Consider the following 19793-nt stretch of genomic DNA (forward strand, 5'->3'; position numbering starts at 1 on the left):
ATCTTGCAATTTATGTTTTGGAAATGACTTGAATGTTTGTGCCACTGCTTAATAACTTTAACAAATACACTTTTGGTCAATTGACTTAGTTGTAATTTCCCTCTCTGCATGAAAGTTTAAAAGTATGAAGAACAATGTTTTATTGTAGACACATAAAATCATCATACTGCGTGATTATATGCATCAAGTGTTCATTCAAGACCAAGGCAAAATATCGTAATATATTTCGTATATCGCGATATGGCCTAAAAATATCGCGATATTAAAAAAAAAGCCAATATCGCCCAGCCCTACACAGGACTCTTTTCCACTTTGCATCAGTCCATCTTAGATGATTTCGGACCCAGAGAAGCCGGCGGCGTTTCTGGATGTTGTTGATAAATGGCTTTTGCTTTGCATAGTAGAGCTTTAACTTGAACTTACAGATGTAGCGACGAACTGTATTTAGTGACAGTGGTTTTCTGATGTATTCCTGAGCCCATGTGGTGATATCCTTTAGAGATTGATGTCGGTTTTTTGATACAGTGCCGTCTGAGGGATCGAAGGTCACGGTCATTCAATGTTGGTTTCCGGCCATGCCGCTTACGTGGAGTGATTTCTCCAGATTTTCAGAACCTTTTGATGATATTATGGACCGTAGATGTTGAAATCCCTAAATTTCTTGCAATTGCACTTAGAGAAACGTTGTTCCTAAACTGTTTGACTATTTGCTCACGCAGTTGTGGACAAAGGGGTGTACCTCGCCCCATCCTTTCTTGCGAAAGACTGAGCATTTTTTGGGAAGCTGTTTTTATACCCAATCATGGCACCCACCTGTTCCCAATTAGCCTGCACACCTGTGGGATGTTCCAAATAAGTGTTTGATGAGCATTCCTCAACTTTATCAGTATTTATTGCCACCTTTCCCAACTTTTTCATCACGTGTTGCTGGCATGGAATTCTAAGTTAATGTTTATCAGTTTGAACATCAAATATGTTGTCTTTGTAGCATTTTCAACTGAATATGGTCGAAAGTGATTTGCAAATCATTGTATTCCGTTCATATTTACATCCAACACAATTTCCCAACTCATATGGAAACGGGGTTTGTATTAGAAATGGCAACTGCGGAGGATGAATGTCCCATAACAAGAAGATAGAGAAAAAGAAGAATTTTATCAACTCTTGCACACTCTTGGCATTCTCTGGATGAGCTTCAAGAAGGTAGTCACCCGAAAGGGTTTTCACTTCACAGGTTTGCTTGAATCTCATTGAGAGAATGCCAAGAGTGTGCCGAACAGTAATCACAGCAAAGGGTGGCTATTTTGAAGAAACTAGAATATAAAACATGTTTTGTGAAGTGAATTATATTTATATAGCGCTTTTCTCTAGCGACTCAAAGCGCTTTACATAGTGAAACCCAATATCTAAGTTACATTTAAACCAGTGTGGGTGGCACTGGGAGCAGGTGGGTAAAGTGTCTTGCCCAAGGACACAACGGCAGTGACTCAGATGGCGGAAGCGGGAATCGAACCTGCAACCCTTAAGTTGCTGACACGGCCGCTCTACCAACCGAGCTATACTGCCCCCGTTTTCTGTTTTTCTTAAGTACATAACTCCTCATGTGTTCATTCATAGTTTTGATGCCTTCAGTGACAATCCATTTTCTACCGCTTGTCCCTTTTGGGGTCGCGGGGGGTCGCTGGCGCCTAGCTTTGCTGCATTCGGGCGGTAGGCGGGGTGGTGCCTTCAGTGACAATCTACAATGTAAATAGTCATGAAAATGAAGAAAACGCAATGAATGAGAAGGTGTGTCCAAATTTTTGGTATTGTACCGCGATACTAATGAATCATATTCGGTACTAATTTGCCTCTACATATACCGGTACCGGTACCAAAATACTGGTATTGGGACGAAACTAGTATCAATCAATCAATCAATCAATGTTTATTTATATAGCCCCAAATCACAAATGTCTCAAAGGACTGCACAAATCATTACGACTACAACATCCTCGGAAGAACCCACAAAAGGGCAAGGAAAACTCACACCCAGTGGGCAGGGAGAATTCACATCCAGTGGGACGCCAGTGACAATGCTGACTATGAGAAACCTTGGAGAGGACCTCAGATGTGGGCAACCCCCCCCCCCCAGGGGACCGAAAGCAATGGATGTCGTACGGGTCTAACATGATGCTGCGAAAGTTCAATCCATAGTGGCTCCAACACAGCCGCGAGAGTTCAGTCCAAAGCGGATCCAAGACAGCAGCGAGAGTCCCGTCCACAGGAAACCATCTCAAGCGGAGGCGGATCAGCAGTGTAGAGATGTCCCCAATCGATACAGGCGAGTGGTCCATCCCGGAGGCGGATCAGCAGTGTAGAGATGTCCCCAATCGATACAGGCGAGCGGTCCATCCTGGGTCTCGACTCTGGACAGCCAGTACTTCATCCATGGTCATCGGACCGGACCCCCTCCACAAGGGAGGGGGGGGGGGGACATAGGAGAAAGAAAAGAAGCGGCAGATCAACTGGTCTAAAAAGGAGATCTATTTAGAGGCTAGAGTATACAGATGAGTTTTAAGGTGAGACTTAGTATACCACAATAATATCGTAATGTCGCTTTAATGCCATCATAACCCCGGGAAGAGCTGGACGAAGTGCCTGGGGAGAGGAAAGTCCGGGCTTCCCTGCTTAGGCTGCTGCCCCCGCGACCCGACCTGGATGGATTTCGATCCCGTTGCAGTACATCCTTACACAATTCTCATACTTCCTGTTTAAACATGTCAATGGAAAACAGAATATTTTGCTTGTCTTGGACTGCTCTGTCACATTTGGGGACCATCAAATAGGAGGAATAAAAACATTTCAGATCTGCTCGGGTAGTTAACTTCAAATTTTTTTTTTTCATTTTTCATTCCCAAGCAGCCTGTAGTAAAGTGCTCCAGTACTCGCTAGCTGTGTTTTTTTTTCGACATTCCTCCGGAGGAATCTGCTTCTATGGTACTCATTGACATTCTTTAGACATGCAGCACTTTCTCTGCAAGTCTTTGCTTGTGCAAACTTGCCTAGTCGTGCGGCAGTTTGGGGGAAAGGTAGATCAAAACCACCCTGTTTATATATAATAATACTGACAGTGGAATTTACTGTGAATAATCTTGCGTGACAAATTATTTGAACTTCCGCTGCTTTTTCCATCATGTTTCGCTCATCACTCATATCTCCTTCCTGTTGTGTTTCTTGGACCCTGCAGATCCTGGTCGGAGCGTGATGAGCGCGCGCTTCCGCTTGCCTGCTGGCAGATCCTACAATGTCCGGGCGACGGAGCTGGAGCGAGACAGGCACCACACGCAGGTTGTGTGCAACATACTGCTACTGGACAACACTGTCCAGGCTTTTAAAGTCAGCGTAAGTATTTGACTTTCATTCACAGTTGGTGGGAGTTTGACTTTTCCGTTCAGTCCAGGGGTGCCCACACTTTTTCTGCAGGCGAGCTACTTTTCGATTGACAGATCGAAAGTTTAGGGTTTCTCGCAGCGCTTTGTTGTTAGATGAGCTGGGGCCCAGCGAACCCGGTGGCATTTCCGGGTGTTGTTGATAAATGGCTTTGGCTTTGCATAGTAGAGTTTTAACTTGCACTTACAGATGTAGCGACGGACTGTAGTCACTGACAGTGGTTTTCGGAAGTGTTCCTGGGCCCATGTGGTGATATCCCTTACACACCGATGCAGTCCCGCCTGAGAGATCTAAGTTCACGGGCATTCAATGTCGGTTTTCAGCCTTGCTGCTTACGTGCAGTGATTTCTCCAGATTCTCTGAACCTTTTGATGATATTACAGAGGGTTGGTGGCGACTTGTCCAGGGTGTACGCCGCCTTCCGCACGATTGTAGCTGAGATAGGCGCCAGGTGGTAGAAAAAAGGATGGATGGATGGATGGTGAAATCCCTAAATCGGTTGAGAAATGTTGTTCTTAAACAATTTGCTCAAGCATTTGTGTTGACTTTGATTTGTCAATGACTGAGCATTTCATGGAAGATGCTTTTATACCCAGTCATGGCACCCATCCATCCATCCGTCCATTTTCTACCGCTTGTCCCTTTTGGGGTCGCGGGGGGTGCTGGAGCCTATCTCAGCTGCATCCGGGCGGAAGGCGGCTTACACCATGGACAAGTTCCCATCTCATCACAGAGCCAACACAGATAGACTGTTCCCAATTAGCCTGTTCACCTGTGGGATGTTCCAAATAAGTGTCTGATGAGCATTCCTCAAATTTCTCAGTCTGTTTTGCCAGCTTTTTTGAGACATGTTGCAGGAACCAAATTCCAAATGAGCTAATATTTGCAAAAACAAAGTTTTCCAGTTCAAACGTTGAAAATCTTGTTGCAGTCTTATATGTTTTAAGTTTTTAAGTACCAATGATTGTCACACACACACACTAGATGTGGTGAAATTTGTCCTCTGCGTTTGACCCATCCCCTTAATCAACCCCCTGGGAGGTGAGGGGGAGCAGTGGGCAGCAGCGGTGCCACGCCCGGGAATCATTTTGGTGATTTAAACCCCAATTCCAACCCTTTATGCTGTGAGTTCAAACCCCGGCCGAGTCATACCAAAGACTACAAAAATGGGACCCATTACCTCCCTGTTTGGCACTCAGCATCAAGGATGGGAATTAGGGGTTAAATCACCAAAAAATGATTCCCGGGCGCTGCCACCGCTGCTGCTCACTGCTCCCTTCACCTCCCAGGGGGTGATCAAGGAGATGGGTCGAATGCAGAGGACAAATTTCACCACACCTAGTGTGTGTGTGGCAATCATTGCTACTTTAACTTTTTTCAATTGAATATAAGTTGAAAAGAATTTGCAAAACTTTGTATTCTGTTTTTATTTACGATTTTACACAACGTACCAACTTCACTGGTTTGGGGTTTTGTAGATATAAGTGCAACTTTGCATGAGGTTGTAAAAGGACGTCATCACCAAGTTGTTGTCGCAGGTGGTGTGTTCAGGGACCAAACCTACGCCGTTGGCTATTGAACTCGTTCCAACGTCTCCAACAATTCCACATGTGAAGCATGTTTCCTTTCAATCCTTCGATTTGAAACGGACTATTCCACTGAGCTTCACACTCTGCTGCGACCGGAATGAGAATCAGCACCTCTAAGTCCGAGTCCATGGTTCTCGCCCGGAAAAGGGTGGAGTGCCATCTCCGGGTTGGGGAGGAGACCCTGCCCCAAGTGGAGGAGTTCAAGTATCTAGGAGTCTTGTTCACGAGTGAGGGAAGAGTGGATCGTGAGGTCGACAGGCGGATCGGTGCGGCGTCTTCAGTAATGCGGACGTTGTATCGATCCGTTTTGGTGATAAAGGAGCTGAGCCGGAAGGCAAAGCTCTCAATTTCGGGCTCCAGTACTCTGGAATGCCCTCCCGGTAACAGTTCGAGATGCCACCTCAGTAGAAGCATTTAAGTCTCACCTTAAAACTCATTTGTATACTCTAGCCTTTAAATAGACTCCCTTTTTAGACCAGTTGATCTGCCGTTTCTTTTCTTTTTCTTCTATGTCCCACTCTCTTTTGTGGAGGGAGTCCGGTCCAATCCGGTGGCCATGTACTGCTCGCCTGTGTATCGGCTGGGGACATCTCTGCGCTGCTGATCCGCCTCCGCTTGGGATGGTTTCCTGCTGGCTCCGCTGTGAACGGAACTCTCGCTGCTGTGTTGGATCCGCTTTGGACTGGACTCTCGCGACTGTGTTGGATCCATTATGGATTGAACTTTCACAGTATCATGTTAGACCCGCTCGACATCCATTGCTTTCCACCTCTCCAAGGTTCTCATAGTCATCATTGTCACCGACGTCCCACTGGGTGTGAGTTTTCCTTGCCCTTATGTGGGCCTACCGAGGATATCGTAGTGGTTTGTGCAGCCCTTTGAGACACTAGTGATTTAGGGCTATGTAAGTAAACATTGATTGATTGATTGAATTTACCGGTCGATCTATGTTCCCATCCTCACCTATGGTCATGAGCTTTGGGTCATGACCGAAGCGATAAGATCACGGGTACAAGCGGCCGAAATGAGTTTCCAGGTCTCTCCCTTAGAGATAGGGTGAGAAGCTCTGCCATCCGGGAGGAACTCAAAGTAAAGCCGCTGCTCCTCCACATGGAGAGGAGCCAGATGAGGTGGTTCGGGCATCTGGTCAGGATGCCACCCGAACGCCTCCCTAGGGAGGTGTTTAGGGCACGTCCAGCTGGTAGGAGGCCACGGGGAAGACCCAGGACACGTTGGGAAGACTATGTCTCCCGGCTGGCCTGGGAACGCCTCGGGATCCCCCGGGAAGAGCTGGACGAAGTGGCTGGAGAGAGGGAAGTCTGGGCTTCCCTGCTTAGGCTGTTGCCCCCGCGACCCGACCTCGGATAAGCGGAAGATGATGGATGGATGGATGGATATTCCACTGAGCACCGTCACGAAAGCAGCCAAGTAAAAAAAATAAATGTCAGCGCGTTATGGTCCTCCTCAACCGCTCCGCTTCCTGCTCACAAACCCCCATAGTCCCCCTCCTCCCCGCCTCCAGCAGAATGAATGCCTCGGTCTCTGTCAGTGTCATTGATCAGAACCCTGCAGCCGCACTAACTTCCTGGAAAGACCGGCCATCCTGAGAGCAACAATACTTCTATTGATCCCAGTTCTGACCGGCCTTCATTCTAGTCGGATCCAGCCGCTCTGACTTATTGTCATGGAAACGAAAGCGTCAGGGGTGGAAAGGAGGGGTGGTGGGTGTTGACGACCTTGAAATGGAAGACTTTGTGTTGGGGGAAAAAAAAAAGCTTTGTTCGTATTTGACCCTAACAATTTGGAAGCAGGGTCATGATCATACTTTCCAACACTCTCGATTTTTTTCCCGGGTGACTCACGAATTTCAGTGCCCCTCCCGAAAATCTCCCGGGGCAACCATTCTCCCGAATTTCTCCCAATTTCCACCTGGACAACAATATTGGGGGCGTGCCTTAAAGGCACTGCCTTTGGCGTCCTCTACAACCTGTCGTCACCTCCGCTTTTCCTCCGTACAAACAGCGTCACATAATATATGCGGCTTCTACACACACACAATCGAATGCGAGCCATACTTGGTCAACAGCCATACAGGTCACACTGAGGGTGGCTGTATAAACAACTTTTACCATGAATTGATTTACGTGGACCCCGACTTAAACAAGTTGAAAAGCTTATTCGGGTGTCACCTTTTAGTGGTCAATTGTACGGAATATGTACTGTACCGTGCAATCTACTGTCGTCACGTTCGCTTTTCCTCCGTACAAAAAGCGTGTCGGTCCAATCACACAATAGATGCGGCTTTTAAACACACAGACACACACACACACACAAGTGAATGCAAGCATACTTGGTCAACAGCCATACAGGTCACACTGAGGGTGGCCGCATTAACAACTTTAACACTTGTTACAAATATGCGCCACACTGTGAACACACACTAAACAAACACATTTCGGGAGAACAACGTAACACAACATAAACACAACAGAACAAATACCCAGAACCCCTTGCAGCACTAACTCTTCTGGGGCGCTACAATATACACCCCCCGCTATCCATCCATCCATTTTTTAACACTTATTCCCTTTGGGGTCGCTGGTGCCTATCTCAGCTACAATCGGGCGGAAGGCAGTGTACACCCTGGACAAGTCAATCAATCAATCAATGTTTACTTATATAGCCCTAAATCACTAGTGTCTCAAAGGGCTGCACAAACCACTACGACATCCTCGGTAGGCCCACATAAGGGCAAGGAAAACTCACACCCAGTGAGACGTCGGTGACAATGATTACTATGAGAACCTTGGAGAGGAGGAAAGCAATGGATGTCGAGCGGGTCTAACATGATACTGTGAGAGTTCAATCCATAACTGATCCAACACAGTCGCGAGAGTCCAGTCCAAAGCGGATCCACCACAGCAGCGAGAGTTCCGTTCACAGCGGAGCCAGCAAGAAACCATCCCAAGCGGAGGCGGATAAGCAGCGCAGCGATGTCCCCAGCCGATACACAGGCAAGCAGTACATCGCCACCGGATCGGACCGTACCCCCTCCACAAGGGAGAGTGGGACATAGGAGAAAAAGAAAAGAAACGGCAGATCAACTGGTCTAAAAAGGGAGTCTATTTAAAGGCATAAGCATAAGAAGCAGCAGCCAGGAGGAGAGACAGGGCTGGGGCTGGAGCCAGAGCGCGAGTGAGGACGAAAGAGAAAAAGACAATTGCTGGAAAGCAACTGAGAGACTAATTGAAAAAAAAACAACAATATTTTAACCCTAAAACAGGCTCTCATGTCGGTGCTTGGTGGTCTGAAGAACCCAACACTGACCAATAATAAATCAATTACTTCTTACCATTAACGCAACTTCTTGAACATAAAAATGCATGAGAATGTTTTATATTAAGTCGTCACCTCATCGCTACCCCAATGCGCTTTGAGAAGAATGGTGGAAAATTCCTATAAACACACTCCACAACCTTGTGGACAGCCTTCCCAGAAGAGTTGAAGCTGCGATGGCTGCAAAAGGTGGACCCACATCATATTGAACCCTATAATGAGGAATGGGAGGGCATTTCAAGTTCATATGTGAGTCAAGGCAGGTGGCCAAATACTTTTGGCAACATGGTGTATTTATTCCTGCCTTTCGCCACACTCTGTCTGGGTGTTATGTTGCAACAAGTTGCGTTAGTACTACATTGATTCCTGTTTCTATGTTCGCTTTCCAGTGCTACTTTTCTGCCTTAGCTCCTCATGCAATTAGCACGCTCTTCTTGTGTTTCTTTGTATTTTTCCTGCTTTTTTGTGTCAAGGACTGATTTATGGAAAATAAGTCATTGTCCAACCTGCACGCTGCCTTTGGGAAACGATCCGCATCACAGCAGTATGATGGTTCTATGTGTCTACATTAAAACATTCTTCTTCATACTGCATTAATATATGCTACTTTTAAACTTTCATGCAGAGAGGGAAATCACAACTAAGTCAGTTGACTAAAATTGTATTTATTAAACAGTTATTAAACTGTGGCACAAACATTCATGTCATTTCCAAAACAGAAAGTGCAAGATTGTCAGAGACATTTTAAAACAAGCTATTAGTACACATTTGTGCATGGTGTCACTAGAGGACTGTGACAGTCCCTTGCTGTCGTGCGGGTTCTCAGGACCACCCAGGAAGGACATTGTTGCGCAGGTTAGACTTTCTTTTATTTTTCAATAATAAAAAGTCTCTACGGCTCTCTCTTGCTCTCGTTCAGCATCGGCTTCACTCTGGCTTCTTCTCTCTCCGTCTCTCCCTCCGGCGTTTACGGCCGCTGCCCTTTTAAACAGTGCGAGAGGAGATTTAAATTGTGCCCAGGTGGGCGACCCACGCACCTGATATTTGCGGGGTTGATTTCGGCGCGCCCCGCCTCGCTACTTGCTCGCAGTCCACGCCTCCTCTTCGCCATCTTGGGCTGGGCTCCAGCGTGCCCTGCCTCGCTGTCGGGACTGCCGGCCGCGCCTCCTCGCCGCCATCTTGGGCTGGGCTACAGTGTGCCCAGCCTCGCTGTCGGACTGCCGGCTCCGCCTCTCCGCAATGAAATATCAAAACAACACTGAATTAAAGTGCACTTTTTGTAGAGAACGCCACTACAATAGTTTTAAACAAATGAAGTGCACTTTAGTGCATGATTTTGTGGGCATGTCGCACCGAACGGAGATGTTGACATGCGGACTAAGCACTCTTCATTCTCTAGAAGGTGACTTTTCAAATGATGCTACATATTAGCAGTAATGCTACTTTTTGTAGCAACGCTTGACAAATTAGGGTTGTCTGTTCGACATCTTCCAGCTTGAAGCCAAACCACCGCCAGACGATGGACCCCTTGCTGTTTTTCTTGGGAATTAATTCTTACTTCATTTGTTATCAGATTCGCACCTTCTTTCTCTCGTCTTACCACTCGCACCACAGCTAACGTCACCCATGCCGCTACCTCTCTGCTACGCGAGGGCGTATACGTATGTGACGTATGTAAGAAGGTGCGCTTACTGTCCGTGAGAAGGAGAGACAAGACAGAGTGAAGAAGAGCCTGTAGTGTAGGGGTGCCCTCACTTTTTCTGCAGGCGAGCTACTTTTCAATTGACCAACTCGAGGGGATCTACATCATTTATATATATCATTTATATTTATTTATTTATGAAAGAGACATTTTTGTAAACAAGTTAAATGTGTTTGATGATAATACAAGCATGTGTAACACATATAGATGTCTTTCTTTCACGAAGACAAGAATATAAGTTGGTGTATTACCTGATTCTGATGACTTGCATTGATTGGAATCAGACAGTAATAATGATAACGCCCGCATTTTCAAATGGAGGAGAAAAAAAGTTGTCCTTTCTGTACAATACCACATGAAAGTGGTTGGTTTTTGGCATCTAATTCATCCAGCTTCCATACACTTTACAAGAAAAACATTGGCGGCAAATTCCGTAGCTTGCTTGATTGACATTCACGGCACCCGAGGGTCTTGTGAGATGACGCTGGCTGCTGCCAGTTCATTATTATGAAAAAATGACAGAGAGGAAGGCGAGAAACACTTTTTATTTCAACAGACTTTCGCGCCGTCCCTTCCGTCAAAACTCTAAAGGCCGACTGCACATTTCCTATCTTCACAATAAAAGCCCTGCTTCATGCTGCCTGCGCTAACAAAATAAGAGTCTCGGAAAGCTGGCGTGCACAAGTGATGTGCACGCCAGCTTTCTGAGGGATCGCTTGTGCACGCCAGTTTTCCGAGACTCTGTATTTAGTTAGCGCAGGCAGCATGAAGCAGGGCTTTTATTGTGAAGATAGGAAATGTGCAGTCGGCCTTTAGAGTTTTGACGGAAGGTACGGCGCGAGAGTCTGTTGAAATAAAAAGTGTTTCTCGCCTTCCTCTCGGTCATATTTTCATAATAATGATCTTGCAGCAGCCAGCGTCATCTCACAAGACCCTCCGGTACCGTGAATGTCATTTAAGTGACGTCTTGGTGAAGATTGATGATCACTAATTTTTAGGTCTATTTTTTTTAAAAGCCTGGCTGGAGATCGACTGACACACCCCCCGTGGTCGACTGGTAACTCGCGATCGACGTAATGGGCACCCCTGCTGTAGTGTAATGCTCGCAGCTAAAAGCAACTGCGTGAGAACGTATACTCCAATATCACGATATAGTCATTTTCTTTATCGCACAGAGACAAACCTGCCCAGCCCGTTTCACAAAAGCAAGTACTAAGAAAAGGTGGTTTTGCATTAAAGGTCCCCTTTAAAAAGTTTTTTAAAATCTAGCAAGTCTTAGTTCTTTGACTTTGTCAGTTAAATTTCCCTTTGCCTAATGAAGAAAATACCTCATCTTAATTGCTCGGGTGTTGTCAACACTTAATTGTGTCGTTCTCACGCATGCAGACACTATTTCTGTCAGTGAGCTCGGTGGACTGATGGAAGGAACCACAAAGAGGGTTTGTCTCGTTCAGTGGCGTCGTCAATCACTTTCTCTCTTGGCTGCTCACTTTTGTCTTTTTCTCTATAGCTCGTTGTCTTCGTACTGTCCCTCAGCTGTGTGTACTCGCTCTTGTTTTACTCTATTTCTTTTTGTCTCGTGTCGTTTTTTTGTTGTTGTTTTTTTTTTTTTTACGACGTCACGCTTGGTTCAGCCCGGCGGCCATCCAAAATACCAGAGTTTCCTCTGGTAGGTTGTTGTGGAAAAGGAGCAGAAAGAATGCACCGACATGCTTGCCCTCGTCCTGGCGTCTGTGTTCACAGTGTACGATGTGCACGTTTCCTACAAAGTGAGGAATGTTTCCCGGTCAACAAGGAATAAAAACAGCTCCGAGTAATTTTCACACCAGCTGTTTTAGACAAACTGGAAGAAACATACAAATTGCCTTTAAAAATGGAATAAGTGCACGTTAAGATGGACTTCACAGTAAGCAAACATTTACTCTTATTAATGGAAATGATGTATTATATAGTATATTGTAGCATCCCGGAAGAGTTAGTGCTGCAAGGGGTTATGTTGTGTTTATGTTGTGTTACGGTGCGGGTGTTTTCCCGAAATGTGTTTATCATTGTTTGGTGAGGGTTCACAGTTTGGCGCATATTTGTAATATTGTTAAAGGCCTACTGAAACCCACTACTTCTGACCACGCAGTCTGATAGTTGATGAAATCTTAACATTGCAACACATGCCAATATGGCCTTTTTTAGTTTACTAAATTGCAATTTTAAATTTCCCGCGAGTTTCTTGTTGAAAACGTCGCGGAATGCATCACGGACTGTCAGGAAATATTAGCGCCGCACAACTAGCGGCTAAAAGTCGTCTGCTTTAATCGCATAATTACACTAGTATTCTGGACATCTGTGTTGCTGAATCTTTTGCAATTTATTCAATTAATAATGGAGAATATAAGGAACAATGCTGTTGGTGGAAAGCGGTGGATTGCAGCTGTCTTTAGCACCGAGACACAGCCGGTGTTTCTGTATTTGTTGTGAAGCAGAGCGGTCGAGGGAACATGTTTTCTCTACGTCAACCGGCATGTTTTTAGATGGGAAAATTGTGATATATATATCTTACCGGAGACATCATTGGATTATTCGTCGTCCTGCAGCAGCTGTCAAAAAAAGGCAGCGGTGAGCTCGGCTTCTCTCTGAGACACTGCGTGTTCACCGCAGCCACCCGACCTCGAGGTATGTCTTTAGAATCTTAACAATCTCACTAAAACACTTTTAAAACAATAAGCAGATGAGGGATCTTCCAGAATTATCTTAGTAAATGTGTCTAATTACATCTGAAACGCTCACACTGCCAACGCCCGGAGCCGTCGCTTTTTTTTTTTTTCTCTAGTCCTTCACTATCAATATCCTAATTCACGAATCTTTCATCCTTGCTCAAATTAATAGGGAAATTGTCGCTTTCTCGGTCCAAATTGCTCTTGCTGCTGGCGACTCCCATTATAAACAATGTGAATATGTGTGGAACTCCGCAACTTGTGACGTCACGCGCACATACTTCCGGTAAAGGCAAGGCTTTTTTATTAGCGACCAAAAGTTGTGAACTTTATCGTCGATGTTCTCTACTAAATCCTTTCAGCAAAAATATGGCAATATCGCGAAATGATCAAGTATGACACATAGAATGGACCTGCTATCGCCGTTTGAATAAGAAAATCTCATTTCAGTAGGCCTTTAAAGTTGTTTATACGGCCACCCTCAGTGTGACCTGTATGGCTGTTGACCAAGTATGCCTTGCATTCACTTGTGTTTGATTGGTCCAGCACGCAAAGGCAGTGCCTTTAAAGTTTATCGGCGTTCTGTACTTCTCCCTACGTCCGTGTACCACTATGCACAGCGGCATTTTAAAAAGCCATTATTTGTACTTTTTGAAACCGATACCAGGAATTTCCAATATTACATTTTAAAGCATTTATGGGACGATAATATCGGCAGTCCGATATTATCGGGCATCTTTAACTGCCGTCATAGTGCAGTCTACAGGTATCTCTTATGTCTGACTGCCATCATCTGGTCACACTTATCATTACACAATGTACCAAATAAAATTGCTTCGAGGACGGTAAGCAAAAGCAGTATTATTCCGTACATTAGGCTTACATTAGGTTATAAGGTGCACTGTTGTCTTCACAATAAAAGCCCTGCTTCATGCTGCCTGCGCTAACTAAATACAGAGTCTCGGAAAACTGGCGTGCACAAGCTATCCCTCAGAAAGCTGGCGTGCACATCACTTGTGCACGCCAGCTTTCCGAGACTCTTATTTAGTTAGAGCAGGCAGCATGAAGCAGGGCTTTTATTGTGAAGATAGGAAATGTGCAGTCGGCCTTTAGAGTTTTGACGGAAGGGACGGCGCGAAAGTCTGTTGAAATAAAAAGTGTTTCTCGCCTTCCTCTGTCATTTTTTCATAATAATGAACTGGCAGCAGCCAGCGTCATCTCACAAGACCCTCGGGTGCCATGAATGTCAATCAAGCAAGCTACGGAATTTGCCGCTAATGTTTTTCTTGTAAAGTGTATGGAAGCTGGATGAATTAGATGCCAAAAACCAACCACTTTCATGTGGTATTGTACAGAAAGGACCACTTTTTTTCTCCTCCATTTGAAAATGTGGGCGTTATCATCATTACTGTCTGATTCCAATCAATGCAAGTCATCAGAATCAGGTAATACACCAACTTATATTCTTGTCTTCGTGAAAGAAAGACATCTATATGTGTTACACATGCTTGTATTATCATTAAACACATTTAACTTGTTTACAAAGATGTCTCTTTCATAAATAAATAAATATAAATGAGGTAGATCCCCTCGAGTTGGTCAATTGAAAAGTAGCTCGCCTGCAGAAAAAGTGTGGGCACCCCTGGCGTATATCGATATATCGCCCAGCCCTAGTATACATCATGTCACTCACCGCAATAAAAATGTAGATACACCTGATCGATGTCCTGTATACTTTCTAATTGTAGTCCCAGTGAAGAGATGGGGCGTTTGACCTCGGTCTATAGTAGTTTCTCCGTCAGCGCCCTGCCGGTCACCGTACAATCGATCTGCAGCCGGCGTTCAAGGCTCATTGTCCTGCAGCTAAGCAATAGCTCATGGATTATTAAGCATCCTCAATGCAAATGGCACGAGGTGTACCTGCGTGTATTCTTTTGTCTAAATAATTCAGCTGCGGCGTTGAAGCGAGCAGTAAGGAAATGAAGAGCAGCGTAGTTGATTCCCACCGAACAGGGGACACACACACACACACACACACACACATACACACACTCACAGGGCTAATAGACGGCTGGTGATTCTTGAGGCGGCGATATCAACAAGGCAACTGTCAGCCATCAGTCTGCTCGTGCCTGGCACATATATTCACACTCTCACGCATGTTCACGCACTGGGCTGTAAAAGTCTGTCACCAGGGAAGAGAGAGAGTGGCGGACCAAAGCAGTAGAGCAGCGTGTGTGTGTGTGTGTGTTTTCCCGTGGGAGCTCACTTGATTTCATCAGGATCAGGTGTGACTTTCTGCTCCACTTGTGTTTCCACAGTTTATGCTCTCACCCAGTGGTTCTCAACCTTTTTTCAGTGATGTACCCCCTGTGAACATATTTTTGATTCAAGTACCCCCTAATCCAGACCTGGGCAAATATTTTGAGAAATAATCAATCAATCAATCAATGTTTACTTATATAGCCCTAAATCACTAGTGTCTCAAAGGGCTGCACAAACCACTACGACATCCTCGGTAGGCCCACATAAGGGCAAGGAAAACTCACACCTAGTGGGACGTCGGTGACAATGATGACTATGAGAACCTTGGAAAGGAGGAAAGCAATGGGTGTCGAGCGGGTCTAACATGATACTGTGAAAGTTCAATCCATAATGGATCCAACACAGTTGCGAGAGTCCAGTCCAAAGCGGATCCAACACAGCAGCGAGAGTCCCGTTCACAGCGGAGCCAGCAGGAAACCATCCCAAGCGGAGGCGGATCAGCAGCGCAGAGATGTCCCCAGCCGATACACAGGCGAGCAGTACATGGCCACCGGATCGGACCGGACCCCCTCCACAAGGGAGAGTGGGACATAGGAGAAAAAGAAAAGAAACGGCAGATCAACTGGTCTAATAAGGGAGTCTATTTAAAGGCTAGAGTATACAAATGAGTTTTAAGGTGAGACTTAAATGCTTCTACTGTGGTAGCATCTCGAACTTTTACCGGGAGGGCATTCCAGAGTACTGGAACCCGAAATGAAAACGCTCTATAGCCCGCAGACTTTTTATGGGCTTTAGGAATCACTATTAAGCCGGAGTCCTTTGAACGCAGATTTCTTGCCGGGACATATGGTACAATACAATCGGCAAGATAGGATGGAGCTAGACCGTGTAGTATTTTATACATAAGTAGTAAAACCTTAAAGTCACATCTTAAGTGCACAGGAAGCCAGTGCAGGTGAGCCAGTACAGGCGTAATGTGATCAAACTTTCTTGTTCTTGTCAAAAGTCTAGCAGCCGCATTTTGTACCAACTGTAATCTTTTAACGCTAGACATGGGGAGACCCGAAAATAATACGTTACAGTAATTGAGACGAGACGTAATAAACGCATGGATAATGATCTCAGCCTCTTTAGTGGACAGAATGGAGCGAATTTTAGCGATATTACGGAGATGAAAGAAGGCCGTTTTAGTAACGCTTTTAATGTGTGACTCAAAGGAGAGAGTTGGGTCGAAGATAACACCCAGATTCTTTACCGAGTCGCCTTGTTTAATTGTTTGGTTGTCAAATGTTACAGTTGTATCATTAAATAGAGGTCGGTGTCTAGCAGGACCGATAATCAGCATTTCCGTTTTTTCGCGTTGAGTTGCAAAAAGTTAGCGGACATCCATTGTTTAATTTCATTAAGACACGCCTCCAGCTGTCTACAATCCGGCGTGTTGGTCAGCTTTGTTTTTAAATAAATGTGTCTGGGGGCCGGAATGTGTATTTTTAGGAACAAAACCTCACAATAATGTGTGATTGAATGCTAAAAACTTACTAACAGACCGCCTTAAAAAACGGAATGGAATTTTAGTTTTTTTTTACCGAGTGACACAACCAGAATGTACCGTATTTTTCGGACTATAAGTCAGTTTTTTTCATAGTTTGGCTCCATACTCTGGAGCGATTTATGTGTGAAATTATTAACACATTACGGTAAAATATCAAATATTATTTATCTCATTCGCGGAGGAGACGAAGAAAATGTCAGCAATCGTCAAACACACGTCAACCAATAAGAATTTGGCGGGGGAGGGTTATGGCAGAAGTGCATTGTGGGTCATGGAATGGTAACTGCTATATGCTATATGCTACTGCCGTAGCGGCATAGCTCAGTTGGTAGAGCGGCCGTGCCAGCAACTTGAGGGTTGCAGGTTCGATTCCCGCTTCCGTCATCCTAGTCACTGCCGTTGTGTCCTTGGGCAAGACACTTTACCCACCTGCTCCCAGTGCCACCCACACTGTCTTAAATGTAACTTAGATATTGGGTTTCACTATGTAAAGCGCTTTGAGTCACTAGAGAAAAGCGCTATATAAATATAATTCACTTCACTATTGCAGTGGATCATTTCATCGTTGGCGGTAACTTATAAAAACTGAGAAGGGCTGAACAAAAATGGCACCGAAAAGGAGATCATGTACTGCAGATTACAAGCTGGATGTAGTGAAATATGCAGCAGAAAAGGACAAGAGGAAGCGGCGCATACCTTTGGAGTTGGCAGAGTTGTTTAGAAGCGACATCGAGGAAGAAGATTTCATGGGATTTATCGATTAGGAGTGACAGATTGTTTGGTGAACATATATCATGTTCTATATGTTATAGTTATTTGAAGGACTCTTACCATAATATGTTAGGTTAACATAGCAGGCACCTTCTCAGTTGTTATTTATGCCTCATATAACGTATACTTTACTATTCTTTATTTATTTAAAATTGCCTTTCAAATGTCTATTCTTGGTGTTGGATTTTATCAAATAAATTTCCCCCAAAAATGCGACTTATTCTCCAGTGCGACGTTTATATGTTTTTTTCCTTCCTTATTATGCATTTTCGGCAGGTGCGACATATACTTCGGAGCGATTTATAATCCAAAAAATAAGGTACATGAAAATAAGGAATATTATCTTTGACCAATAAAACACTGAATATTGACAACATACGAACGTCACACCGACATATTTTACAATCAAGCAAACTGCAACAAACACAGCGAAATATGAACGCGAAGAGTAAAAAAATAAAAACACCTACAGTGTGATAAATTTGATATGTCACTAAGCTTTAGAACTTTGTTGTAAAACTGTCCCCTTCTGCATCTGTCCCTGACACCCGCATTTTAGGCTGGCCGCTCTGGAAACACTCTGTGGAAACGCTCCCCACCCACACTACTTGATGCCACGTCTGAGCTGCTGTGACTTACATTACCATTATAACTAATTAGATTGCCATAGTACAGGGGTAGGGAACCTATGGCTCTAGAGCCAGATGTGGCTCTTTTGATGACTGCATCTGGCTCTCAGATAGCTGACATTGCTTAACACGATAAGTAATGAATAATTCCGCTGGTAATCACAGTGTTAAAAATAACGTAGAAATTATAAAACATTCTCATGCATTTTAATCCAACCATCCATTTTCTATCGCACCTGTTCAAGAAGTCGCATCATTGGTAAGAAGTATTTTATTTATTATTGGTTAACTTTAGAATAACAATGTTATTAAAAAGAATAAGATACGTATTATACTCTAAAAATGTTGGCCTTACTTAAAATTGCACGCATTTAGTTGTATTCATCCATTCATTCATTTTCTACGGCTTATTTGGGGTTGTGGGGGGCGCTGGTGCCTATCTCAGCTACAATAGGGCGGAAGGTGGGGTTACACCCTGGACAAGTCGCCACCTATATGGCTCTCACGGAAATACATTTTGAAATATCTGGCTTTCATGGCTCTTTCAGCCAAAAAGGATCCCGACCCCCTGCCATAGTAACTAGTATATCATGCAGATTATAAACATTGAAATACTTTCTATAGTTCAAGACTTACGGTCATTAGAAAACATGACTCCACATCATAATAGCAGCTACACTTTCCATCTTAAAGATCTAAAAAAATGATTTGGGAATGTCTGGCGGGCCAGATTGAAAAGTTTAACTGGTCTTAATTTGCCCAGGTCTGCCCTAATCAGAGCAAAGCATTTTTGGTTGAAATAAAGAGATAAAAAAAGTAAAATATAGCACTATGTCATCAGTTTCTAGCTCGGTTGGTAGAGTGGCCGTGCCAGCAACTTGAGGGTTGCAGGTTCGATTCCCGCTTGTGCCATCCTAGTTACTGCCGTTGTGTCCTTGGGCAAGACACTTTACCCACCTGCTCCCAGTGCCACCCACACTGGTTTAAATGTAACTTGGATATCGGGTTTCACTATGTAAAGCGCTTTGAGTCACTTGAGAAAAGCGCTATATAAATATAATTCACTTCACTTCACATAACAATGCAGAATATTGCTCATTTGTAGTGGTCTTTTCTTGAACTATTTGGAAAAAAATATATAAAAATAACTAAAAACGTGTTGAAAAATAAACAAGTGATTCAATTATAAATCAATCAGTCAATCAATGTTTATTTATATAGCACCAAATCACAAATGTCTCAAAGGACTGCACAAATCATTACGACTACGACATCCTCGGAAGAACCCACAAAAGGGCAAGGAAAACTCACACAGGGAGAATTCACATCCAGTGGGACGCCAGTGACAATGCTGACTATGAGAAACCTTGGAGAGGACCTCAGATGTGGGCAACACCCCCCCTCTAGGGGACCGAAAGTAATGGATGTCGAGCGGGTCTAACATGATACTGTGAAAGTTCAATCCATAGTGGCTCCAACACAGCCGCGAGAGTTCAGTTCAAGCGGATCCAAGACAGCAGCGAGAGTCCCGTCCACAGGAAACCATCTCAAGCGGAGGCGGATCAGCAGCGTAGAGATGTCCCCAACCGATACACAGGCGAGCGGTCCATCCTGGGTCTCGACTCTGGACAGCCAGTACTTCATCCATGGTCATCGGACCGGGCCCCCTTCACAAGGTCGGGGGGGACATAGGAGAAAAAAGAAAAGAAGCGGCAGATCAACTGGTCTAAAAAGGAGGTCTATTTAAAGGCTAGAGTATACAGATGAGTTTTAAGGTGAGACTTAAATGCTTCTACTGAAAATAAAGAT

The 19793-nt window shown here is 44.5% G+C and overlaps 1 protein-coding gene and 1 long non-coding RNA gene across 2 annotated transcripts in view; one reads left to right on the forward strand and one right to left on the reverse strand.

Annotated features, from left to right (window-relative positions):
- The window catches only part of LOC133564197 (uncharacterized), a 285115-nt gene that overhangs the window by 136042 nt on the left and 129280 nt on the right, over positions 1-19793 (reverse strand). The window lies entirely within an intron of this gene.
- Positions 1-19793, forward strand: part of ptpn4a (protein tyrosine phosphatase non-receptor type 4a) — a 179720-nt gene that overhangs the window by 57465 nt on the left and 102462 nt on the right. Inside the window, exon 2 of the mRNA XM_061918340.1 lies at positions 3230-3384. Coding sequence (XP_061774324.1) covers positions 3247-3384 — 138 coding nt within the window. The 5' untranslated portion in view covers positions 3230-3246. The remainder of the gene's footprint in view (positions 1-3229; positions 3385-19793) is intronic.

This window comes from Nerophis ophidion, linkage group LG13 (assembly GCF_033978795.1).
Source record: "Nerophis ophidion isolate RoL-2023_Sa linkage group LG13, RoL_Noph_v1.0, whole genome shotgun sequence".
NCBI classification, from domain to species: domain Eukaryota; kingdom Metazoa; phylum Chordata; class Actinopteri; order Syngnathiformes; family Syngnathidae; genus Nerophis; species Nerophis ophidion.